Here is a 26,616-nt window from a genome sequence, read left to right as displayed (position 1 = left end):
TCTCTTTGTTCAAATCAAAGCTACCAGAGGTCACTCAGTTATAGCAAAATATATGCCAATAATAACTCGTTATTTTAGATCAACTTGTATCCAGGACTAATGCTATTTCCAACTGAGCACATCCAATCATTAAAGTTTGATTTCAGTTTCTAAAAGTCAACTTCAAATACAGGTTAACTTATACAATAACTGCATCTTTTTCCAAACTGATTAGGTTAGTGTGATTTTTGTTTACATTTTGCTTGAGGACACATACCAGTAGCCCACAGCAAGAAATCTCGACCGTTCTGGGTCACTGGGAGAACATATGGCTTAACAATCTAATCCAGAAATTACTGACCTTAATATTGTGATGAATATGTACAGCACCAAGTATAGCATTGCATACATTTGGATTTGTAACAATATGGGGCGTTTTTCTCCTTAGACGGACCGAGTCACTGGAGGAAAAAGTACTGAAAGAGGGGGAAAACAAAAAAAGGGACAAACTCACAACATCATTTTCACTCAGAAACTTTGATGTGCATCATTGACCATAATTCGCCCAGGCTCAAACAATTTTCTTTTCCATGACTTCAACAGCTCAGTGGGGGTCGGGAATCCAACCTGTTAACTTTCTTCCTGAGATGTATGTGTGTGTGTACAGACACATACACAGCATAGTGACATCTAAGCTGTTATTTGTGGCGGTATCAAAGGAAATGTGTCTGCATGGTGTTTAATGGTTCAGTCTGTTGCCTACATGCTTGTTGGCAGGCAACAGGATCTCCTGCCTTCAGCCTATAAGCCAGCTATATTGTGAGCTTGTAAAAAAAAAAAAACAGAGAGGGGGAAAAAATCCCTCTTATCGATTCTGCTTCCAACATAGCAACTGACTGCTGATTGGCTAACCTGCGGCTGGTCTCGGACTGCCATTGGCTGATCGCGTAGCGTGAAACCGTGGAATCGGACGGAGACAGAGGAGAGGAGCGACGCGATTGGCTGCTGCAAACTGAAAGCGAAAACCTTTTTTTTCTGAAAGCCTGCAAGACAGTTGATGGTGTGTGTGTTTTAGGCGTGACTCCAAAGGTAATTCGTTCTGCTACCCCCCCTCTACTCCAGTCGGGACTTATTTAAATTGAGAACTAGTAAGCGAGTTGTAGCACTGAGGTGTGCTGACAAGAAAAAAAAGTGGAGGGAGAGGGCCTCTGAGTAAAAATATGTAGGGGGGGCTGGGTTTTTACATACGTTCAACTCTTATAGCTGGAAGCCAGGCGAAAGTAGATGTTAGCAGTGATAGCCAAACTGCTATAAAAGCTTATAGTTTTGGGGTCATAGCCATGTGGCAGTGTATTTTATGTGCAAAGAAAATGTAGAAAAGGCCCAGCTTGACCTTTCAAGCCTTCATTTTAATAACCAGCAGTGAGAGAAATAGGCCCTGCACTTTCTCTCCTCTCCTTCCTGCCCCACATATTTTTCTTCCCACCCTCTCCCTGTCTTTGGGACACTCAAGCAGCCGCCTGAGGGTGACTCATTGGTACACTCTGTCCTATCCAGAGCCCTCGAATAGTAAGACTACGGAAGTGCTTAGCGGCCACTTGGAATATATGTGAATATAGAGAGGCAGCGCTACAAACAAAGACCAGAGCACTGCAAAGCCTAATGTTCGGGTTATGACAAAAGTAAGAAGCGGGGAAAGATGTAAAAGCCCAGTCTTCAGGCTAAATCTTTATTTAGGTAAATGCATCATCAGATGAGGTGTAGTTTTTATTACCCAGCTCAAGTTATTGGAGATAATTAGCTGCTGATGTTAAAGTGTGTCAAGTGTCACTTGAATTTGTGCAATCAATATATACTGATTCCACAATACAGGATTAATATAACATAGATAATACAATCAAATGCATTTATTTAGGCATTTAGAATAGTTTCTCATTTATGTTATGCAATTGTTATTTTATAACATTAGGTAATTCCCACCGTGAATACATTTGTTGAAAGCGCCTTGAGGTGACTGCCGTTATGATTTGGCACTATATAAACAAAAATAAATAGAATTGTTATATTTAGGTAATATTTCACTTGACCGACCCTGCAAAAGTCAAGTTTTGGAGCTTGATTTCATAATGCTGGATGAAATAACATTAAGATAAAGTCATTTGCAATTACTCAACAATTGTTCTTGGTTGCTAATATGAGTTTTTGTGATTTAATCTAACATCAGTTAACCTATCCAAAATCTACCAATTTGTTGGTGAATAATCCACAAATATGTTCTTGTTTTTTAAACAACTTAAATTTTTTTAAATGCAATTCAAACTTCTGTGCTGCTATATCTCTATGCCACAGGTATGTTGCTAAATTTCAGGAATGGTAGCAAGGCTCCATGATATGCAATTGGTGAAAAAAAAAATCAATTGGAGTGAATGAGACATGATGTGACTCTTACCATTCGAGGGCTGTGGTGCTATCTATCTAGCTACACTGCGTCTGGTGAGTCCTAGCCAGGTTTGCATACTGCGTGTCCACCCACTCTCCATGCTGACACGGGTAAGAGGTAGTAATCCGTGGCCTGGAACTCTCCCCCAGTACATCCCTGCCCTCTGCACCTCATTAATCCTTACCTAACACAGACCTTCTGTGATGGTTGAAAGAGGCCACCTGTTGCTGTGGTCACACAGGTGGCCAGTGGTGGTGTCATCCAGGGTCAACATTATCATCATACACCCCAGTGGCAATACATGTGTTTTTCTGAGGATTTTGCACTGGTGAAATTAGCAAATTCAGTGTAATTGTCAGACAGGGGTGATGCCGACTGTGTGATAAACCTAGAAGGAAAAAACCCCAAGCTGCTCTCAAGTACCAAATGTTAATTTCCTTTTTTTTCCTTTACAGAAGGATCAAAAATTTGAAAATGCATGTGAGAGCCATGCAAAGCATGTTCCTAAAAAATTTTTTGGAGTGACTCAACGGCAGTCAGGCTGAGTACGGAAGAGCCTGCGCACATCCTGCTATTGTCTTTATCGCTTCCTTTCTCTCCCATCTGTCTGCAGCATGTCCTCCAGTGCCCTCGCTGTCTCCCACCTTGGCAAACTCAAAGATAAGCTCATTGGACTACCACGGCTTCAGTAAAGACTGTAAACCCAACGTAAGTTAGTGTTAAGCATAGTTTTGGTCACTGGAACTTTAACAGCACTTAGAAAAATAACAAAGCTGCCTTCAACCTTTTTATGATTAATGTGAATAATAATTTTTAAAAAGTGTTTCTTGAACAGTGTTAGCAACAGACTCGAATTAGTTGACAAAACCATCATCAGTTTATTGTCTTTCAGCAAGAAAAAGGTCAGGATCTCACATTGCTTAGCGTCACCTGAGGAATTTCCTCAGTCCCCCAGTGAAGTTTGATTATTTTAAGAGGCTTAAACAACCTACTTCCATAAAGCAACCTTTAGAAATACACTTTTATTATGTCTCTGTACAGAGCGTCTATTGTCCTCAAACTCGAAAAATGTGCCAAGTTCAACATGGATTCCTTTCCTCTTAAGCTATGTAGGCTGCATGTCATGGAAAAAAAAAACATTCATAGCTCAAGCAATGCCACAGTTCAAGTAATTGAGGCAGGATACTTCCGGACCTCTGGCAGTTCACACAAACATTGGAGGCCACTAAAGAGTGCATTTTTGTGGCAAATGTCAACCTCTTGCAACAACAATACCTTCACCACCACCACCACCGTCATCATACATTGCAACAATAGAAATACTGTTGGATTGCACTTTCATCTTGTGGCATGTTTATAGAAAAAATATATATAGAATACAAAAAGCTTATACTTCTTTGAGTAACAGAATATAACATACAGTACTTCAGATTACGTTTTGATCAGCAGGTGTACATAAACTGCCCTACCCTTGCCCAAATGCAATTACTGGACTAAACAGGGATGTAGTTCTGCTCAATATTTAGTGTTTTGGTCAATGGGTATATGCTCTTACTATGGTATTCTACAGGATGTTAATGCTACATAATTATCCACTGTATATGAATGTCAGTTTATTTAAAAAAAAAAAAAAAAAAAAAAAGAGAAAAAAAGGGGGGTGGAAATAACCAAGATGCACCGCAATGTTTCACAAATTCATGTGGCATTTTACCCCCCCCCCAAAAAAAAAAAAAAAAAAAAAAAAAATTACTTGGCCCTCCAAACCACCTGGATGAAACTACATGTTTACACCATTCCCCCACCCCACCCCCACAAAAGCACTTTGTAGTAATAATCCAATATTTAATCCAATTTTAAAAACTGAACAGTTTAACTCAAAACATCTCTAGCAATGTGAATTCTTGGCTTAAAGAAAAAGTGCAGCACCTGATGTCAGTGAGTAGATCTCAGGTGGTCAGCACCCCTACCCAAAAGGTGTGTGTTAAACAAATGGCAATAAATGAAGTACACAAAAAAAAAAAAAAAAAAAAAAAAAGCTGAAAGCTTAAAACAGTCTTAAAAAAAATTAAAAAAAAATAATTCAAGCTGACATTCAAGTTGCGGTTCCACTTCTGTGAAATCCCATTCATAAAACCGTTGGAATCACTGTAGTGCAAAAAAAAAAAAAAAAAATTTCTATACAATGCACCCTGATGCAGTCTCTCGCAGTAAACATGTCCTTTTGTCTGTCACCACTGGATTACATCTCCGGAGCGGCAGGGGCCATCCCCGATGTGTGTTTTGGAGTCTGTATCAGTTTGTGTTGTTCCTCTGCGTGCTGTGAAGGTGTGGCTGCAGCTTTGGCGTGCACCGGATGTGACAGCCGCACATCCAGGGCGTCATTGTGTTGCACTAATGAGTGCAGGCGATAGTGCAGGACAAGGTCTTTCAGTGAACAGTGGACATCATAGGGCTCGGCAAAGCCGTATCCGTGCGGTGTGCTGTAGATCATGCAATGCTTGACTTCTTCGTTTACGCTTTAACGGAAAGAAGGACATCTGTAAGTGTCATGTGATCAAATCAAGAGCAACAAGCATCTCAAACAGATTCCATTTTTTGGGGCCAAAATGCTGGACTTACACAACGGAGCAGGCGTAACATCCCTGTTTGCTGCTCTCGCGGATCAGAAATGTTCCAGGGACTTTGCCTTGAAGCATCTCCTCTGCCTGCGTCCGACTCAGTTCACCAACAAACCAGCTCGTCTCATCCTGATGTGGCAAATTCTTCTCATCTCCCTTTAGCACATACGTACTGAAAGAAAGAGGGTGGTTGTCATGTCTCTTTCAATTCTGTCTTCCATTAACAAGTTATATTTATTAATTAAAATTAATGTTTTTATATTAAAATAAAGAATGTGTTTAAACTTACTCATCAAGGCTGTCGTTATGTGCCCCCAGCCAATCATTTATGCGTTTCTGCCGTACGCCTTTGTGATTAAGCCAGCTGCAAGAAGAAAAACTAAACATTATAATCCCTAATGATTGTTACCACAAATGCCACAAAACAATATTCTGATGCCACTTACTTGAGGTACTGGTCTCTCATGATACGTAGCTGGATGAGGTCTGGCCGCAGGTTGTTAATCTTCCTGTCCGTCTCTCTGTAATCCTCCACCTGCGTCCTCAAGTCTTCCTCTAAATGAATTTTGCTGTCATAGATCTCTGCGAGACGGCACTTCAGCTTCTCGTAGTGTATCAGAAAGCTGATGAGGGAAAGGACAGGTCACAGGTGTGACCAGAGTTTAGGGGTTTATGTGCAAAATGCACCCACATTTTAAGAGCCCCCCCCCGGCCACTGTGCAATGAAGTACCTCTCCAAATCTTTGTCAATTCCCTCCAAATGGCTGCTTCTCTCAAACTCTTCTCCGTAGCGCTCCTGCTCACGACACTGCTCCTCAAAGATCATCATAGTCTCATTAAAAGCCTCTATCGCCGTGCGCTTCATCTGGATCTCCTGTGTCATACAGAGTATATCCATTCAGAAAAGACTCAGGCATTTGTTAAAAGTAAATCAGACCATTAAGAAAAGATTTATTTTATTTTAAAAAGGCTGCATTTTTAACCTGTGAGGTCTTTGTGAAGGCTTCGTAGAGACGATCAAACTCCTTTGATTTCTCTTGGTACTGACTGTGGACCTCCTTAAGCTTTCTTCCAGTCACATCCACACTGTCCTCTTTCACCTAAACGCAGAAATTTCATTTGCTTAGACGACGCGTATCCTTGTGTTTATAAAGTAAAAAGAAATACATTTGTATTTACTCACGAACCTGCTGGAAACGGGACACAGGATGGGTAAGCATCAGATCCAGTGAGGCATTATATTCCACCAACGGATGGTGCTCATAGTACCAAATGAGCTCCACCACCGACGTGAATGTGAGAGGGTCTGAGAAGCCATACTTCCCGTCACGGTGGTAAATCTTGATCAGCTTGTTGTGCCCGTCTTTTCTAAAAATTTGAGTAGAGAAAAAAATTAGATCAGTGCAAAATACAATTTAAACCTCACCATTAATATTTTCTTTTAGCGCTGCGCTTGGAATCACTGTGCTCCTCTTCTCTTCATCTTACCTTAATGTCAGCGTAAAGTCTCCCTGCAGCTTTGTGGATGCATCGCGCACCAGAAAGGAGCCATCAGGTGTGTCTCGGAGCTTCTCGTTTACCTCCTCCCTGTGGGAAGTCAGTTAATGCTTAACGGAATTCAACGTGCCAATATGTTTAACAATCAAAACATCACACGAGACCTTTGAAAGGATGGGATATTTGCTGAAGGACTGCGGATGTTCTCATCCTTTACCTTGTTATGTCACCCCAGTACCATTCAGCGTCCTGTAGCGAATGCGCAGGAGGCGAAAGGCAGTTGCTGTTCATGGTGGAAGATGGTGGCTTTGTTGACCTGGGAGGGAGAGCTGCATGCGAAAGACAAAACGAGCATGGAATGAAATGCAAATTTTCCCCTCTTTTCTTAGAGAATTTAACACAATAATCTGCCACAAGATCTACTTAAGCAGTTACTGTAAACACGACCCCTTCAATATTATGACCCCCCCCCCTCCCCATCCATCCAGCCAGCAAATGAGGCACACACAGTTTGTAACACCCTTGCTTGATGAAGCCTGACAAGATCTGAGAACATGCCCGGGCAAGTTTCCAAGTTGCCAAATCATTACCAAGATCTTCAGTGCTGTCATTACTAAAAATAGAAATGTAGCTTATGAGTTAACTATTAAATTTGTTTTTTTTAATTAATTATTCCAAATACTTTAATTATAAAATCCATTATACACTAACCAGTATCCAACTCTTGTGAAATAAATTAAAGTCCATTCTCTAAAGTTTGCCTCTGGCACTGTCCTGAATTGCATGACTGGCATTTAATAGGCTATAAATTATATTTTGAGTCTCTTGGACCACCCTTTTCATTTTATAACCATTGCGAGCTTAGAGATCATAAGTTTTCCATCAACCCTGAAGGGAGGAAGAGGGAGGGGGGGGATCCGTGACTCTGGCTTGAAGACTAAGCGTTTTCCTTAAAAATGAAAAACGAGGGGAAACCGCATCAAGAGGAGTGAAGGGCGATATATTTCACTGCAGGACAAAAGTGCCTTTCACGAGGCAGTTAGGGAGAATACAAGAGCACCCTCACACAGGGGAAAGTGTGGCTTTCTCCCACCATCCGCTCACCTTCCACCCCCCCTCCTCCTGACCTCAAAAATAAACAAAAGACAGGTGCAGCAGTTCAGTGAAACGCTGCGGCTCCTGAACTCTGCAAAAAAATTTAAGTCTGCACACCTTTCCCCCCTCCTCTTCCTTCCACGGAGTCCTGCCAAAAAACACTCCACCGGCTTCCAAACGCCACATGCTTGCACTAGTACATGCACTAGCAATGCATGCAAGAAATTATTTAAAAAAAGATGCCAAATTAAAAGTCTGAAACGCACACAACACAAACTGGCTGACCCACTGTTTTCATTTTTGTTGTGCTTCCTACACCCTGTATTGTCGTCACAGATTTTCAGCTCTCATAAACCTCTCCTGCAAGCTACTTAATTAACTGTAGCCCACTTAGTATAGCTATTCGTAAATTAAATAAATGTATTAAGGCTAAGGACTCTGACGCAGTTTTTTTTACTAATCAATTGGCCAAATTCAATTAACATAACTCAAATCGGCTACAGCACATTCGCTAAACGTTTTCGGCGCAGTAACAACGCAAAAGCAAAACAGGCTACAAAATAAGCTGCAGGCGAGTTTATCGGAGCTAAGTCATGAGACGAGCTGCCTGTAGCCTACTTTCTGAGCTAGCGAGCAAATTAACCACGGCTGGCTGCAGTGGAGAACAAAGCGGTCGTTCATTAACGCACTCGCGACTATATTCTCTATAAAATGCACTCTTTCCTCTGCCGCACACGTTTGGGTACGTGTCGTTTAGGTTTAGTGGGACAACGCAAAGCCGCCGTGCATCCCTGTCAAAGTTTGCCATATGTGCCGAGACAAAAGAAAAGAGGCAAGCCACTGCGCCTGGTTCTCCGAAAGGTATTACGTAATTGCCAAGTGAATTGCGCTATGCATGCCTGGGCAATGCCACTGGGAGAGCGCAGCACTGAGGACCTGACCATTGCAACGCTTTGCCGACACCTGCACAGCATTTTCTCAGATGTCAGCTTTACTAACAGATATTAACCGATAAGAAAAAAAGAAGAAGAAAGCGGGCATTGATAAAACGCTCCCCGACCCCCCGCAGATCAGATAATGGCTGGTTTTAACCCTAACTTACCTGGTGCTTGGTCCATTTCGATGTAGAATAAACCTTCGGGAGGATAAATCATTCCTGTTTCACTAGAGTAGTCCAGGTTGCCGCTGTTGTCTTCGCAAGTCTGAGCAAAATAATAATAATAAAAAAAATGCACGTTTCTTTTAACCTAATTTAAGCTAGGCTACTTAAGAGTATTCGCAGACGCCACGTCCTACATTTAAGTGAATAAAAAGATAACTCCTTGGATTCCGCGTCCATAAGCATCCCACAGTCAAAAATTTAGTGTTCTTAAATCGCCTTTCTAAACAGAGACCATTTTCAGACATAATAGATTGTCAGTCCGTGCCTTCTCACTGTGTGGCGGCGCTCTAGTTCATCTGGGAAGTGGAGCGACTTTAAAGGGCTGTTCGTAACATCATCTTGGTACAGTCCAAGCTGCTACCACAGTAGGGGTGTTCTTTTTCTTGTTGGGATCCTGTGTCGTGTACAAAAAGGAGCTATTGAAATGTATCCTACGTAATTATTTAAAAGTAAGCGTTTTAAATGAAAATGAACATATATGCACTTAAATAAGTAAATTGTGTAAGCAGATATATGGCGTTTTCCACATAACATCCACGAACCCCTAAAAGTGTAATAGTACATTCCAGACCGTTTCATTCAGATCTCCTCAAGCTTTGCCCTAACAGCTGAAAAATCCTTTGCTGTACATGAATGGATTTTTTTTTAAAGTTAAAATTACGAAATGAAAATATTTAACGTGTATCTTTTAAGCAATCAAGAATTAGAGCAGTTTCAGCCATTATGGTTGCTCCAGTTTATTGATAAGTGAACACATTCTAAGAAAACAATGTCCTGTTACAGGTTTTAGCATAATTAAACTTGGTTGGCTAAAACACCTTTTGTAGTTTCCTAGTTGGCAAGTAAGTATTATATTCTTGTTGAGCTTGCCAGACACGTTCAGCAACAGTAAATGGCATCTTGGCTGACACCGCTCATAATTACTGCTGCTGTGAGATCATCCAGTTAAAGATAGCAGGTGTGTAACCACCTGTACACTTTAGGTCTGAAAGAAGTGGTTATTTTACAGTGACACATTTTGCTATTTCTTGCCTCATATGCTAAAAATGGCCAGAGTATTAACAGTACTGTCCTCTTATGTGTTCGGAGTGGATGAATACACACATTGTAGTTTGCTCATGACACAGAATGACATTGTGCTGTAAATTTAAACAGCCATGGCCTCTTCCACCAGTTGAACTTAGTGGCTACAGAGAGAGAGAGAGAGAGAGAGAGTGAAACAAGGCCCGCTTGGTCAGAGGTCTGCCTCTGTTGGTGTCCAGGCGTTTATAGCCACTCCCCTTTTGACCCAAGTTTAGAAAGTCAGGGGAGGTAATTGCCTCCAGCATTCCTTTTTCCCATCAGTAAGTTGATTCTTTCCTGTATCCAGTCTTTACCCAAGAAACACTGAACTAGCTGCCATGATCAACCTTGTTAAGACAACAAAAAGCACGATTATAGGTGGATGTGGGTCATTTAAGCAAACACAAATTGAGATTATTAACTTGTATAATAAAATTCACATTAGTCTGTAATTTGCTTGTTGCACTGAATCTGAGTTTAACTTTCTGATTGATGTCTGTGGGATGTTGGCATGTTTCTCAGGCCTTACATCCACCGTACAGCAGCTATGTAACTGGGTGCTCACACATGTCTGAGTGTTTGTGTGCTCCCGGTGCCCCCATACTTGAAGAAGCCTTGAAGTTTGTCATGGCGTACTACTCGGCTGCTTCCCCTTCCCCCCCACTCCCACTACCACAGTGTCAGAAGAGCACAGAATTTGCCCCCTTTAACTTCAGGGTCTGACCTCTGTGACACATTTCACAGCCACCACCCTCCTGAAACAGAAGACAGCTGGAGCTCCAGATATGTTAGCAGGGGGACAGTGGGTCTCTGGGCTCTGTGTTGCGGATGTGTTGCTTCTTGATCAGCATTAGAAAAAGTTGAACTAATTAGGTTATGCTGTGTGTTCCCTGTGCGTCAGTCGCATTCGTTGTGTGTACGTGTAATGATCAGGGAGAGGGAGGGCTGTCCTGTGGGATAAACCTTTAGGCTCTGCACCCCAGATCCAGGCAGTCCTGATGGGATCAGTGAAGACTAATCGGAAGATTAACAGGATAGGCTGATACTGCAAGCCTGCCAGCTGCCTGCTAGCTGATGTGACTCATCTTGATATCCACCACTGCAGTATGCCACCAGATTGTGGTAGTGCTGGGAAACACTGTGCACGAGCTTTAAATTAATAGGCAGATGTTTCTCTGTGCAGAAAACAGCTCAAGTTTTATTTTGTTAGGTTTAAATTTTGACACTAATCTGACAAACAAGAGAAAGTCCATTTTAAGCAGTAAGGAAAGTGGGTGTCAGCTAAATTATAGTTTTTAATTTCTGACAGGAAAAGAAATGTAAATAAACTAGAGACAATTTTATGAATCGATCACACCAGCTGCAATGCCTCCAGATCCATATGCAGTCATCCCTACATTTATTACACGAGTACTTAGCACTAATGAGTTGGACCACCAATAAATTCAAACGTGGCCCGGTACAAACTCTGTGTGATGTCCAGTTGTGCCCACGTGCGCAGGTTATTGACTAATTCAAAGCAACCCAGTGAAGTGTGATGTGTGCTCCCTAAACCAGAGAATTTCTAGTGATCTCTTGTGTCCTCTACACGTGCATAAAAGTGAGTGCAGGAAATGTCCCATGTGATTATCTTACATTTTTCACAGTTTATATGTAAAAGTGATCACAGACTCACAAGGTGAAAACAACATATATTTTATTGCAGCTGTTAACTGGAACCCAGGAGATTGGGAAATATGATTGGTTTGGTCTCATAGAGATTGTTAGATCAGTGTGATTATGGTGCGCTATATGTTAACTCTAGGGAAATTATGAAATGAGTGTCAATCCCCATATTTAAGAGTGTTAAGTGTTTACATGATAGTCCTCCTGCTGGTATTCACTCAGCCACAATAAGTCAAACAAGCAATACTGGACTTAGTGGAATAATCTCGTGTTTTTTTAGAATAATGATTGTTTAGACTTTGTTAAGGAACGTTATTAATCAGATGTTTTTTTATATTCCTCTATAGTGCAGTGTGGGCTGACACAGTATGGAGAAATCATTTCTTAGTTCAGTTCACCAGTGTCAGTATCTGTGTCATGGTCTTGCACTGTAGCCCTGAGCAAACTGCACTTCTCTTAAACCTTCTGTACTGTAGTGTGCTACTATTCACGGCCATTGAAGGGATGCATAATGGCCTTGGCAGGGCGTACGATATTCACCATGGAGAGACTGTGGGATTTCCCTGATCCGCAGCCAGAACCAGCACACAAAGCACGCAGCAGTCCTGCCAGAGGCAACTCAACTGTGGGCAGAGTGTAGGGCGGCTATGGTCTGGACCCCAGGACCCTGCCATTGAGGAAATGTAAGTGGGGACAGTGTCTGAACGGCTTGAGTTGGAACAGAAAAACCTTGGATGACCAAAACTATGAGCTTCAAATAGCTGGGCCCTGGGAAACATAGCTTGTTCTTTTAGGGAGGTCAAAGAGAAGCCAAAAAGAGGAAAAAAGAGGAAAAAAATAAAACCAGTGTTTGATGGATGGAATGTTAAATTGGAGGCTACTGTTACTATAGACATCAGGAAAACGGACATATCATTTTTCCAAATGCTCCAGTGCTGCCCCTCTCTTTCTCCGTCCTCTGAATTATCTCCTAGAGGTCATGCCTACCTCTCATCATCTGTCACTCCATACCGTCAGAGCCTAATCTTATTAACCGAGGTGACAACTGAGGTCCTTGTGGCATGTCACCTCATAATATCTGCTAGTTCGGTGTCTTACTTATGCAGAAGATGACTATTCAGTGGTATCAGCAGCATGAGTAGGGGTCTCTTTTTCCTCTTGTACTTTCCCCACTGTAGTGTACATTTCAATGTTTTTTTCTCTGATTCTACCAATCTCCGACCTGTATCCCCATGTAATGTTTGTGCTATATGTGTAAGGTCGGGGGGGGGGGGGGGGGTGTCCCATTTCACTGCAGGGCAACCTGCATGTGACGAATAAAGCTTTGATTGATTGATTGATTGATTCTGTTTCTCTGAGCTGAGGCTTTCCCCGGCTCTGTGGTGAGCCAAATCAAGACTGGAGATGAAACCCTAATGCCAAATGAATCCATGACATGCTGTCATTTCTTGTCCTTCTATCATATAAGTATAGGTATGGATCCATGTAGGTAATTGGGCTGCAAGTAACAAAATTTTGTTGCTGAATAAGATGATGATCACTTTTTTTCCCAAGTGTTTCAAATATCAGAAATACAGAAAAACAACCTTTCATGTACTTTTTGTCATTACTGTCAAGCTGAAAAATAATTGTAAAACAATGTTTAAAGTTAGACTTTCTGTGACTTATTCAGTTGCCTATAATATTCTGTGAACAGTTTCCAATGTGAACAACACAATTCTTACGTATGTAACTTACTCCTCAGTGCCTCTATTCCACATCCAGTAATATTGTTTTTCAGATATGTTGGAAGTCAGATTTCAGAACTCCCGAGTGATATCACTCTTGAGTTAGTGCATTCCAGTAGTAAAGTGGGAAAAGCAAGAAAAAACAGGCCTTGCTTTGGTTCTGAGTTAGAGCCATTCATGTATCACTATCAAAAACACAGCTACAACACATTTATGGATAGAGCTTGGTCAGTTTAACTTTAAGTTTTACAGTTTTACTACTGTTTATATTCACTGCCACAATTTTAGATTGTTAACTCTTGGTTGGTGGGGTTGCTCCCACTTTTTGAGTAGGAAATCCGAGTTGAGGAGCCACTCTAGATTAACATTACAATTGAAAACTAGGTAATTTGGATTTCCAAGTTAATCTGTAATGGAATAATCAACAGTAAGCAACATTAGCTAAAGTTATCTTAGCAATAGAGTCCAATAATCACTAATAATGACATACATTTAGCGCCCAGTGAAACACAAAGTCCATATAAAGACAAAGCAACAGAAAAAGATGTTGGTTCAACCAGCAGTTCGCTTGAGGCAGCGTTGGCAAGGAATCAAGATATGGTTAGCCAGCAAGCTGCTATGTTAGTTAGCACTTTTCCCCGGAAATAGGACTAACATTACCTAGATTAAACCATGTGCAGTATAAAATGTGAATGTAGCTTCTGGGTCTGAAAAGCAAAGCTAACATAGAGGTGCTTAAACCTGCATTCTTTTTAATGGCCAGGATGTGATGCCTTGGTTGCAAAAAGACCCATAGATGTTTATGGAAAACATACTGTGTCTTTCTTTTGGCTGATTACCACGCAAACCAGCTAGATGTTATCTAATGTAGCAAAATAATGTTAAGTGAAGAAGTTTGGCTAATTTATAAATGACCAAGCTCATCATGCTGACTTTAAAAAAATACTTTATCAGCTCATATTATATGTTGAACATCATAGTGAAAAAGTATTTACTCCCTCCAACATTTGTTATTATTTTCCATCCAGGCCTCGCTGGCTTCGGTTAAGGTCAGAGTTCATGATTCAACAATAGGAAAGAGACAGGACAAAAACAGCATCCATCAGAGTTTTGGAGTGGTCTAGTCAAAGCCAGGACTTAAATCAGATTGAGATGGTTTGGCATGACCTTAAAAAGTTTGTTTATGCTGGAAAGGCCTCCAATATAACTGGATTTAAAAAAAATTCTGCAGAGAAGAGTGGGCCAAAATTCATTCACATGTGAATGTGAATGACTCACTGCCAGTTGATTGACTGCTTGGTGGCAGTTCTTGCTGCCACAACCAGTTATTAGGGTTAGGCGATAATTACTTTTTTCACACGGGGGCAGGTAGATTTGGTTATCTCTTTTCCCTTAAATAATGAAATCATCATTTAAAAACTGCATTTTATATTTAGTTATTTATCTTTGTCTAATATTAGACATTCATATTACTTTCATGATCTGAAACATGGAAGTGTGACTAATATGAAAAAAATAGGAACTCACAAAGGGGGAGAATAGTTTTTCAAAGCACTGTATAAACACAAGTTACAGCTAGCCTTTTCCCTTTTTGCAGTACTAGCCATGAAGCGTGCAAGGCCAGGCTGGATAGTGTACTACTTTGTCACGTACAAATCAACTTTGTAGTCTTTATAGTCATATCTGGTATGCAGTGTATATACAGTGGTCTCTCAGTAAGTCCAGTTCAATAAACAGAGTGTGATATAGATACACAACATAAACACAGTATTGCAACATATGCAGGACAGTCTCATGGAGGCCTAGCTCTCCTCACTGTTTTGGCAAATGACGGTTCCCACACGGAGTGAAAGCATGAGCGGTGCCAGATAATCTGATGGGTTTTTTTGTTTCTTGTCCAGAGACAGGTGTAAATAATTATTTTAGCAGTTTAGCTCCATTCACAGAGGACTAATTCACGAGTGATCTCTAACGCACCCCCGGCTGAATTGCAGCCAATTTCTGTACAATGGGAGTCATAGGAATGACTCTCCTAGATTATCTGTGTACAAACTCGAGCAACAGGATGTTGACTACAGTTGCTCTTCTCCCAAACTGAAGTGGCAACAGGTGTCATTAATATTCAAATTCCTTGATGTTCTTGAAGAAGCATTAAATTGCTTGTTTTGCCTGACGAATACTCCGAAAACCAATGATGTTCAGTTAGTAATAACTGACATGAATGTCCTTTCCATTTTACTTGGAAAGTAAATTCTAAAACTCACAGCTCTGCAAACAAAGATGATATTATTCTTGATACAGTGTGTGACAAATTGGTTTGTGCACAGAAAAGTCATGTTGTAGTCAGCCCTCAGCTTAAGCAGCAGAATTTCTGTGATGATTTGTGTCAAATCTAGCTCTTTAAATAGGAGTCATGTGTGTCAGTGACCAAATGGTATAGCTGGAAACCTCTCTCTCCCTCTCTCTCTCTCTCTCTCTCTCTCTCTCTCTATCTCTCTCTCTCACTCACTCACTCACACACACACAGACACATGCAAACACACACAATCCGAGGCTTTCATGCAAGGCAAAATGGAGAAGCTGAGACCTCTTTCAAGCTCCTGGGCAGTTTCCCCCCTTGTATAAAGGGACACTAGTCTACTTGGCTACACAGCCATCACATCAGCACTATAACTCTATTAGGCACAGCTCCAGGACACACTAAGCAACCCGTAGTCTACAATGGCATCATTGTCAGCAGGGATTGCAGCTATTGTCATCCATGCTACAGGATTTATTCCCCTCCTCCCATATTGCGACCTTCACCTCTGACCCTTGCTGCCATCTCACATGCTCAAGGGACTGAGCGCTTGTGAGGTGTTATGACGTCCAAAGTCTTAAAGACCCCTTCACAATGACCGAAGCCTCCTAAGTGGATTCTCTTGATAGCACAGCTCCTGGGACGATTCAGGTTAGTGTCAGCAAGGAGAGAGGGTTGGGAAGGGGTCAAAATAAGGAGCTGTGATGGGACTGATTGACCCTTAGAAAGGGTCAGTTAGAAGGCATGAGAGGAGAGGAGCTGCCTAAATGGCTCTTTTCTCTCCTTTTCTCCCCCTGGGCAGGGCAGAGAATCTGTATAGTTATTTATGAGTGTGTGGGAGAGCAAGTGGGGCTGCTGTGAAAACCACCAGACCTCTTTGTTGTAAAGACTGGGCTGAGGTGCCTGCGGTTGGTTCTGTCATATATACATGCACATGCAAGTGCTCACACACACTATTAAGAACCCCTCCCAGAGCGGCAAGGACAGAGGAGAGGACACTGTTGCGAGGCAGATTTGGAAAATGAGGTGTGTCTCACACAATAGCTGTCAGCAGTTTGATAGGTGCTTCTCGGGCGTGTAGACCCCAACAAACTTCAGCTGGAAGCCACTGACATTAATTTGAACCAAAGTTGACACACGCTTGTTTAATGTGATTACTGAGATGGAAGGATTTTTATTAACAATTGTTATTCCTGCCATTGCATTATTAATAAAAAAAAAACTATTTTAAACAGTATGACCTCCACCACTAAACGTTTAATGAATTGCTGCATTCGTCGACACAGTCACTCCAAATTATTGTTTTGTTGGTACTAAGGCAGTGATTCAGAATATGCCCGTGCTGGAGTTTTGTTGAGTGTTTTTCTGCTGTATTCTGATGCATGCCTGAGACAGTAAATCCATGATTTCTGAGGTTACCATGAGTCACATATTCCTCATTGTAGAGAATAAATTAGCATTGCCTTCCCAGAATTGCATAAAGTTACTGTTCACACCACTGCAGCACGTCTGCCAGTGTAACACACACCACTTCTTTTTTTTCCCTTTCCCTGACAAAGTTAAATTAAGCTTGAATTTCACGCTGAAGTCAAATGGTCATGATGTCATGGTTTGAGGACAGAATGACTCGGTTTGTCTGTTGACTGAGAAGGCCTATTCTTGCATGTTTGGGTGGGAGCGTAGCATATAATTGCAGAGCGGGATAGCATGAGGGGATGGGGGAGGGAGCGAGTTAGCACGCAACATGAGTTTTGGCCCACAGTTGCTGGTGTGGGTGCCAAACTTGTCCAGAGGGCTGCTGTGTGTATCTGTGTGCGAAGCTAGGTTCTGCTCTGCCTAGAGGCTCGCACCGTTCCAAGACACATCTTTCATTTGCACACGCTGAATAACTTAGGGGAGCCCAAGGCAGTCTGGACAGGGGATGGATCTGGTTTTATGTGCTTTTTTAGGGGATGTTGGGCCATTGCCTGGCTGCGTGAGTGTGTGCAAACGCAGGAGAGTCCAGATCTTTTCTGGACGTGCAAAATTCTTCTTCTGAGTGTCCCTTTTCAGAACCGTTGCATTGTTTAGTTGTCAAGTTAGTTGTTAAGGAGCAACCAAACCACTGTACACGTGTTGCAGCCATTTGAGGATTACACTGATCCAAAAATCTGACAGTAAAAGAACAGAATGGAAAGCTTTGTCGGTCTTTTCATATCCTCTCGGTGGGAGGTAAAAGCCAGGACCTCCAGACATGGGCTAGCACTGGTGGGTGTTAATGGGGGAGTTTGAGCGCTCAACAGCCAACCAGATGGACAGCCAAACACTGTGCATTTAGGAAGATCATATGGGATAACCTTGCAAAGACAGATTGACATTTTGCTGACAAAACAAACCACCCCTGTCCGGCACGCAAATTGCCCCCTTTCCTTTTAGCCAGTACACACACACACACACACACACACACACACACACACACACACACACACACACACACACACACACACACACACACGTGCACAAACTCTCATACAAATACCTTAAGTGGTATGTGCTTACACAGGCTTTAAGGAAGTTATTTCAGCATGTGTTAAGAACTCGACGGGGAGCCATAACAATAAGAGGATAGGACAGAAGAATCGACAACTACACAACTCCTGCGCAAACATTAGCACCTGTGTAAATGGCACAGCCTTGAGCCAAAAGGACAGCAAGTAAATTCATTTTCTGAGTCATGCTTTGGAATTTCATTTGGTGCTTTAAGGCCAAAGGTTGGGATGTATGTCCCAGAAGGTAAAGAGTGGCATTATCAGTCCTAATTTTCCCTGCTAATAGAATTAGACTGCTTCTAACAAGATCAAGTGTACAGCAAACTAAAGTAGGTCTTTAAAACTATTTCAATTGGTTATGTTAAATCTGTTTAACCACGTAGATAAATCCAGCCTTATCAGATTCCATTACGTGACCCCAGCCCCCTTTTATCTCCTTTTGGTGTAGTCAAAACATTTCACTCGGTTTAGAACAGAACAAAATATTCTCAGTCATGAAAGAACAAAAATCGCCAGGAGTCACATTACCCTGGTCTATGAAACCTCCAAGTCTCCCTGCAACAATTTGAATATGCTCCACATGATTTATGGCACATAAACTTCCTCCCACCCACACACAACACAAATTTACATCAGTAATACAGCTTGTACCCACACTGTGTGTTCCAAAATACTGATTACATTTGTTGTCATAACATTTAACGTAAATTACTACTGTCATCGTTCCACTTCACGCTTGCGTCTGTGGCCTTTTCACCACACTCTCCATGTCGGCACAGGAGATTCTGTGCAAGAGATGACTGTACTCTAAAAGTGCTGACTGCACAAGGTGAAATTGTCGTGGTAACCCAGAAAAATGATGCCAAAGACTGTTTAACTCATCTGGTTTTGACGAGTTTTATAGAAAAAAGTCAAATTACACAGGGAGTTGTAGCTTTGCAGATTAAGTGTAGTCATATTAACTGTTAAGAAAAAAAAGAAATATAAGTGCAACAATACAAACAGTTACATTACATTCTGGGAAATTTTCTAATGACTCGGTCATATGAGAGAAGAAATAGGATGATACAATTCCTGTACTTAGGAGAAACTAGTTGTTGTTTGATGACTGCCCCATGATTACATAGTTTTTTTTATCTAAACAATTTCTGTCTAACATATGATTCCCGAAAAATAGCCAACATGTTTCAATCCGTCTGTGCTATTGTGGGCAACTTGTTTGGGAGTCAACTCAACTGGTTGCCAGCTGGTTGTGTTGTGGTTATATTTCCATATAAAAGCAAGGTTGCTGAGTCCTCATGTCATTTTGCAGTTAGATTGCTATCCTGCATCAACTATGTCACGATGTATGGAGGAATTTGGTAAATTTGTATGCCATCATAAAGCCTGCTGACTTTTTTCATCAGTATTAATTAATTATTAATTCATTCAGTACATTTTTTACGATCCAAATACCTGGGAAATAATTCCCAACAGCCTGCATTTTGAATTTAGTGCTATTTAGCAAATATTTAAATGCTAACCCCCTCAAAATAAAATGACTTCGGGACACTGTCCTCTTCAAATGTGTTTGCACTACGATCAGTACTCTTTGTTTGTTTCGGATGAAGGAGCTGGACATGTTTCTGTAAAAATGACCTTCAGTGTATTTACACATGTGCATAACTGGACATAACACAAATCTTATTTTTTTGGGGAGCTTTAAGATTAAAAACCATTCAGTGTCCAATTTGCATCCACACACGGACCTCTGCAAGGTAATGTCTGGAAAAGTTTGCACATGTGTGAAAACAGCTTAAGATGACAGTTGAGCACAAAAATCTCATGCGCTACACCTATGCATGTTGCGTCTGTTGTAGTGACCGTGTTAACATGCTGAGCTCAAATCAGCAGCACTCATGCTGGTTATGCTGCACAACAAGATAATTTGATCTTTGGAAAGTGTCCCGTGAGAATATTTTACTACTCTGCCGCTGCCTGTATGCTGATTTTGTTCCTTTAAAAATTTGGAAAAAGATCCGTTAATGGATTTGTTAGCTTAATTTGTTTAGTGATAAATATTACGGTGAAATTTGGTGGGATGTTAGGCAGCTGAGATGCGCCTCGCTCATGTGGTCCCACTCTTCCTGTAAAACCCCCTGGAGTGAAAACAAAGATGAGCTTAGTGAATGGATTTAATCCTGTTTGATCATCTAACGAGGATAGAGCATGTTGCTTGAAGGTCAGAGGCCTCTTAAGTTGGTATAGCTACTTTGACAATTACGCCTGTCACAGAGCGTTAGCTTTTATCAGCAATGGAAATGTCAAAAGGTAAACAGGTCACTAATAGCCCGAGCCGGGGCTTTGACTGCAGAAACATAGTTGTGTGCTCAGATGTTCTGGGTGAAGCACAGACAGCCAGAAAAACAAACAGACTGGCAAGCAGGCAGTACGGAGGCGAGCACACAGTTGTGACAAAGAAATCCTCAAGATCACATGGTCGTGAAGATAGTTTATGCCGCATGTCTAACCCTTCTCAGTTTGATTACACTCATCATGCTCAAATTTATGTTACCCACAGAGATTCTTGCTTGTGCTATTTTGGTGAGGGCTGTTGCTTGGGCTTGTCTCTGACGATTCAGCTAAGTCTTGCCCTCTCTCTGCCCAGCTCCCACACATACACACACACGCACACACACACTACGTTCCCTTTCTCTGTCTTTCCCTCCTCACTGCCCAACCACATCGCCACACTCAGTTTTCCATGGCTTGTCATTCCCTGGTGCTCTGCGAACTAAGTAAACTCACAACACAATCCGGAAATAGTGTTCCAGGAGGAGAGGGTGGGAAGGAAAATCCCTTGACTGGTGCTGGCAAGAAGTCGGGAGAGAGAGAGAGAAATGGTATTAGAGCCATTCACACTTCATACAAGACTTGTTCCTTTCACAAAATTCTCTTTTTCATTCAGAGCTCTGGCTCTTTACATTTAATAGTTTTGGTGTGAAACTCAATTGTTCAACGGAGAGAAACACACACTTAGTGCACACATGCACAGGTTCAGAAACTGTGCACATGTGCACTAACTAAACAGGCCATCGGTGGCAGAGGTTAACTTATCTTTAGGCCAAGTGGTCAAAGGTCAGTATTAAAAAAGGGCAGATGTCTCTGTGGAGGCGGGTGTGGAGGAGTGGAGCACAAGGTGCATGGGCAAATGTTGTCTGAATTAGTTCAGAGTCTGAGAGAGGAAGTGGGCAGAGTCGGGTGAAGACAGGTGGTGTGCCAGCAGGTTAAAAGCAGGGTCAACTCCATAACTAAGGTGTCATCTGGATACCTCTCCACAGCTGCCAATCACCATCAGGCCACAGCGAGACATGCAGCGACAACAGTCCCTACAATTATCTAGTACATGCCCAGGAAATGTTCTGTGCCTGTTGTGCAGTTGCCTCTTGGTCAGGGTGGTAAAATGTTCCACCTTCATTCGTCAGAGGATGTGGTCAGATCTCAGCTGAGAAGCCTGGGACTGTATATATGAAGCAGCTGTGGAACTTCATCGCTCAGATCGGATCAGTATATTCGGTATTAGTTAAAAATGAAATGTGCTTTTGCAGGAAAGAAAATGAGATAAAAAGACCCTGTCGCTGATCTTTAAATGTGTTTAGCTTGGTGCCTGCTTGGTGCCTGTTAAATGGCCAACAAATGCCTTGCTCACTTTTTACAAGGGGAGGACAGCCTGCGTGAGTATGTCTTACTATAACAGTCAGTAACATGAGATGGGGAACCACACAACCGCTAAATCAGTAAAATGGGAACCCACAATCACTGTAATTTGGGAGAGAGCTGGTTAACCGCCCCTCATAATGGATGGTGTTTCTGTTTAGCCTAAGGCGTTGGAGCTGAGGTCATATGCAAACAAGGCAGATCCTAGGGCCTCATAGCATTTGTACATATATTTGATTGAGTTTGCAAAAACATGCTCTTTGACAGGCTACATGAGGCTCTGTAGCTGAACTCTTTTAAAAAGGTTCTTTCATTTTTAAGGCCAGAACTACTGTCACACCTTGGACCTACATCACCTTGCACATGACCTAACAAGCAAAGGATCTCCCGGTTTGATCAAACCCATTATGGGCTGTGGTGACACCTTGCATATAAGGGAGCAGCCTAAACTAGCCTAATAAGAGTTGACACCAAACCTAGCACATACTTAGTATTGTGTTTTTGTGGGTGGTACAATATACCCAGCGTGGAAACGTGTCAAAAAATGCTGTTCATGGAAGCTGGAGGGTGGCCCCAAAAGCAAGTCAGTCCCCATAGACCACTATTTATAAAATGTGCAACTATACTCAACTTTGTTCAGAAATAAATAGCTAATTTCCCCATATATGCCAACCCACTTTTCATGCAAACATCTGAAACATAATATGGATGTGGGATGTGTGTGTGTGTGTGTGTGTGTGTGTGTGTGTGTGTGTGTGTGTGTGTGTGTGTGTGTGTGTGTGTGTGTGTGTGTGTATTCATATATTTGTGGGGACCAACAGCCCTTATGGGAACCAAAATCCTGGTCCCCACAAGTACAGTTGGGTTACAGTTGGGTTATGGTTAGGCATTCATTTTTCATGGTTAGCGTTAGGGTAAGGGAAAGCATTATGTCAGTTAGATGTCCCCACAAGATATGAATGCCCGACGTGTGTGTTTGATTGCATGAGTGTGTCTACTATTAGACCAGCTAAGACCATACATTTGTGTTTCAGTTTTGCAGGGTGAACGTCTACTGTGAATTATTTTACACTAACTGCACGTGTCTATGTTTGTGTAGTTCACCCATGTGGTCTATGGGCTGACCCAAGCTGACCCATTTCAGAGTTCTTCATAGGTCTTTATTAATTACTTGTATCCCAAAATATGTGTTTATAAGGAAATTGTTGTTTCTGAATAGGTCAAGACTCCCACTACATTGTTTATCCAGTTCAGCTTATTAGAGTCTTAAATCCAAGCATTAGCATGTGAACGCCACCTATGTCTTTGTACAGTGTACTCAGTTCATTTGATTGTCAACTAGTTCTAACTAGTAACTATTCTGATATTTAAGTACATTTTTTAAAGTGGCATATACTGGTTATTTTCCACTCAGTAATTTGACTCTTGGAACCTTCTAGAGTAACTTTGCATAATTTACAGTTTAAAATAATCTTTTATTTTATCTTATAATGGGCCTGCAGTCCCTCAGGTCATCTTAAAGAGGCCTTAAAGAATAAAGGCCAACTTTCTTCTGATTGGCTGCTTCTCGTAAACAGAAGGTCCAGACAGCAGCTGGGTGTGGCTGCTGTGCTCACAGTAAATAAATCAATAAAACTGTGGAAATGTAAATCTAAATTGCTAAAACTCTGATTTTGGTCTATACGGATTACATGCACACACTGACCACATGAATTGAAATCAATGTGAAAATCCACATTATATAGATATAGTATATAGATGGTTGAACATAAGGAAAAGCATAATAGAGCCACATTAAGTTATAAAGCCTCTCTCGATCTGTATTTTATGAGTAATCAATCATGAAAACGATCCAGTTAAACTTAACCAAATGTTATAATTTCAGCTTTACTTGAACCATGTGTTGATTGTATTAATTTTTTTATTTTTTGGTGAATGTTCCTTTAAATGATTACATCATCCACTTTGCTCCTTTTCCCCCTTCACCATGTCCCTCTGTACTCCCAGCCTTTTCTGCCCAGAGACAATTGGCTAATTCACCAGTGTATAACACTGCCACCTCCTGATCCACAGGACCGCCAGCTGTCTGGCACACCTTTCGGTGGCACGCTTAGTCCATCCTAACATTCAAAATCACATCTCTTGCATCAGAATATGCAGACTCAACGATGTTAGCTGCAGGTTTCTTTACCACATGACTTCAGCCATATTTTCATTAATGGGGGGAAAAAATGGAGAACAGATTCATTTGCCTCACGGTCACAACCAACCCTGTCTGGGTTTATTACATGTTATGCTGTGTGATGGTGCTGGTGTGCCATCTAGTGGAACAATGAGGAAAATCCCATCACACCGTTGCCTAAAGACACCTATACTGTGACATTCCCTGCTAAAACGTCTGCATTTTCAAACAAGGACAGTGTAAAAAGTTACAGCTTGGTTTTGCGTGTTGATCGCATTTTGTAGCATTCGGGTCACAAGAGAAAGCGTGCAGTTGCAGTACGTCTTTTGTTTTTCCCACAGGCTCAGCTGACATCCACGAGTCTGTGACTTTAAGAGAGGACCAGGACACACTGCAAAGCTTCCATGAACACTCAAAGTCTCTTTGTTATCGGCTTCATAAAAACAGGTGCTGGAGGGGAAGAAGCACAGAGCGATTTATGTAGCAGTTTATTTTTTGTTTGGAGGTCTTTGATTTTGCAGCCACTCGTTTCACATGATGTCTAGTTTCTCCAGACAACTGGTGGTTCTTTTATGGCGATATGTTTGCTTTGATGTTCGTTTTTTCACTTTTTTCTCCTTTTTTGTAAAAATAAAAAGAAGACTAGAGGGGAAAATGGAGGAGAATCGAAAAGAAGCTGTTTTCTGGTTTATATATAAATAAATAAAAAAAGTAACCAATCTGCTTAAGAAAGTATTTAATAAATATCAGACAAAAGCCACCGTAGCCAGGCCTCATTTGCCATCTATTAATGTTTTATTTCTTGCACTTCCACAATCAGTTTTTTAGAGTTAATAGGCCGAGGTGGGTGCATATTAAAAGCATTTTTTAAGCAGTCTATGATGTCAAATATTTAGATGCTGTGACTGATTATAAATGAACATGTAAACAACATTATATTATAGCTAAAATATCAAATTAAGAATGTATTAGATTGCAGTGCCCTACATATAATTTACTGTTCACTTATACGTCCTCATTTTGCTTACTGTTGGAACTGTGGGGATCTTTTAAAATATGACTCATTAACAAGGCTGATTATTACGATCACTCTGAGCCACTGTTTCTGAGGTCCCATATAACTAATTTCAATGATTTGTTGTTTTTGAAAGTAATGCAAATAATGTTTAAAGCGAAATCAAAGTTACTCCCAAACTGCGTACAAAGGTTTTTCTGACTACGGGAAAGTAAATATGTTTTGTCAGATTTTTGTAAGTTGACTGTAAAAAAAAAAAAAAAAAGCAAAGAAAGAGATTAAATGAAGATGTATTTCTGTTGTTGATGCTGATATGTGCATAAAAATGTGCAATTCACTTGCAGTCTGCAAACAAATGTTCTACAAATATATTTTTGAGCGTCATATGTGAGAGTATTGTTGCTGTTCTGTTTGTTGATGTTATGTCGTTCTAGTCTTTCTACTTGGAAGGTGCGGTACTTTTAAAGATAGAATATAGGCCGAGCATTAATTTAAGCACTGCCTCACCCTGAGCCTGTTCAGTCACTATTTGTAACATGGATCTTATATGAACTGTTTTGTATATCAGTGTAAATGTGATGACTGAATGAACGATTAAACATCAAGTATTATTTTTTTATGTCTCACTTTTAAACCCATGTATCTATCAGATGATAACGCGGTGGAGTAAATGACTGTTTGTCCTTTAATCTCCTAAAATGATTGAAGAAACTAGAAAATTACACTTTTGCCCTGCAGCAGAAACATGGCCTCTATGCCTCTTTTCATAGGCGGAATAAAATAATGGCTCTTGGGAGGGAATGACAGACATGTGATATAGTTTAAATAATAGCAATTACAGCACGCAGTCTATCCAGAAAGTGACAGTGGCACATGAAAACTGTTTCAACCAGTTCTGAAACTCACACTTAAAGGTTGAATGGAGCAATGGAAAGACTGTTTTGTGACATATTATGATAATACATTAAAGTGAAGGTGCAGTGTAAAGTTCATCAGAGCTAAAAAAAAAAATAAAAAAATTACAAATTAAAAAGTCATAGCTTAGCTGGACAAGATGTGGAAATAGTGGGGACATAGGATTGAAACAAGAAGGTAATAATGTGGAAATAGTACGTTATTACCACTTAATTACCAAAGTAATGTCTTCTCTTTTCTCTCCTGTCTCCCCTCAGCCCCCAGATACTCACAGCAGATGGCTGCCCCTCCCTCAGCCTACCTTTCTTGGGGTTTTCTCTCTAATATTGTAGAGTCTTGACCTTACAACATAAAGCAACTTGGGGGCCACTGTTGTTGTGTATTGGTGCTATATATGAATAAAACTGAATATATTTAAATCAAATACTAAACAGCAATAGTTTGCACAGGTGTACCTAATAAAGTGGCCTCTGAGTGTAACTTCTGTAAGGCTTGAGTAACTTTATTCAGCAGGTGGCAGTATTGAGTCACTAAGAGCGAAAGGATTTAGTCCTGTTGCAGCTTCCTGCAGTTAGATCTCTGTGCAGGCCGTCATTAAAATTCAGTCTAACCTATTTGTACACTGTGTGGGACAGCATCACTACAGCCTCGCACATCTGCGTCTGTAGACACATGTTTACCTAAATAGCTGTTTCTTGTTTTTGTCTCACTAATATTTGTGATCTGTTCACAGCTT

General features: G+C 41.1%; 1 protein-coding gene and 1 long non-coding RNA gene across 2 annotated transcripts; one reads left to right on the top strand and one right to left on the bottom strand.

The window, feature by feature from the left end:
* Nucleotides 1-953: 953 nt before the first annotated feature.
* Nucleotides 954-25,706, top strand: LOC146553986 (uncharacterized). The gene is made up of 3 exons (XR_014889487.1): nucleotides 954-1,068; nucleotides 3,033-3,127; nucleotides 24,292-25,706. It is a non-coding gene; the product is annotated as an uncharacterized LOC146553986 (long non-coding RNA).
* LOC146553987 (phosphatidylinositol 3-kinase regulatory subunit gamma-like) lies at nucleotides 3,274-9,081 on the bottom strand. The gene is made up of 10 exons (XM_085254451.1): nucleotides 8,732-9,081; nucleotides 6,752-6,863; nucleotides 6,526-6,624; nucleotides 6,225-6,405; nucleotides 6,021-6,137; nucleotides 5,769-5,911; nucleotides 5,484-5,660; nucleotides 5,327-5,401; nucleotides 5,039-5,209; nucleotides 3,274-4,935 (listed from the first exon to the last, which is right to left on the bottom strand). Exons 1-10 carry the CDS (start codon nucleotides 8,781-8,783, stop codon nucleotides 4,659-4,661), a joined length of 1,404 nt encoding a protein of 467 aa, XP_085110577.1. The 5' UTR covers nucleotides 8,784-9,081; the 3' UTR covers nucleotides 3,274-4,658.
* Nucleotides 25,707-26,616: the final 910 nt, after the last annotated feature.

Source organism: Mchenga conophoros, linkage group LG18 (genome assembly GCF_057382185.1).
Source record: "Mchenga conophoros isolate Kocher_MC1m ecotype Shallow Benthic linkage group LG18, M_conophoros_male_GT1.1, whole genome shotgun sequence".
NCBI lineage: Eukaryota > Metazoa > Chordata > Actinopteri > Cichliformes > Cichlidae > Mchenga > Mchenga conophoros.
Note: the sequence above shows the minus strand (reverse complement) of the source record. Positions and strands in the feature narration are given on the sequence as shown.

What these genes read in the sequence shown, in the direction of transcription:
- LOC146553987 (XM_085254451.1), bottom strand. Translation starts at nt 8,783, where the DNA reads ATGATTTATCCTCCCGAAGGTTTATTCTACATCGAAATGGACCAAGCA. An exon ending in GACTTTACGCTGACATTAAG is followed by an intron (nt 6,406 to 6,525) that starts GTAAGATGAAGA and finishes TCAAATTTTTAG; the next exon opens with AAAAGACGGGCACAACAAGC. An exon ending in CCTTCACAAAGACCTCACAG is followed by an intron (nt 5,912 to 6,020) that starts GTTAAAAATGCA and finishes TGTATGACACAG; the next exon opens with GAGATCCAGATGAAGCGCAC.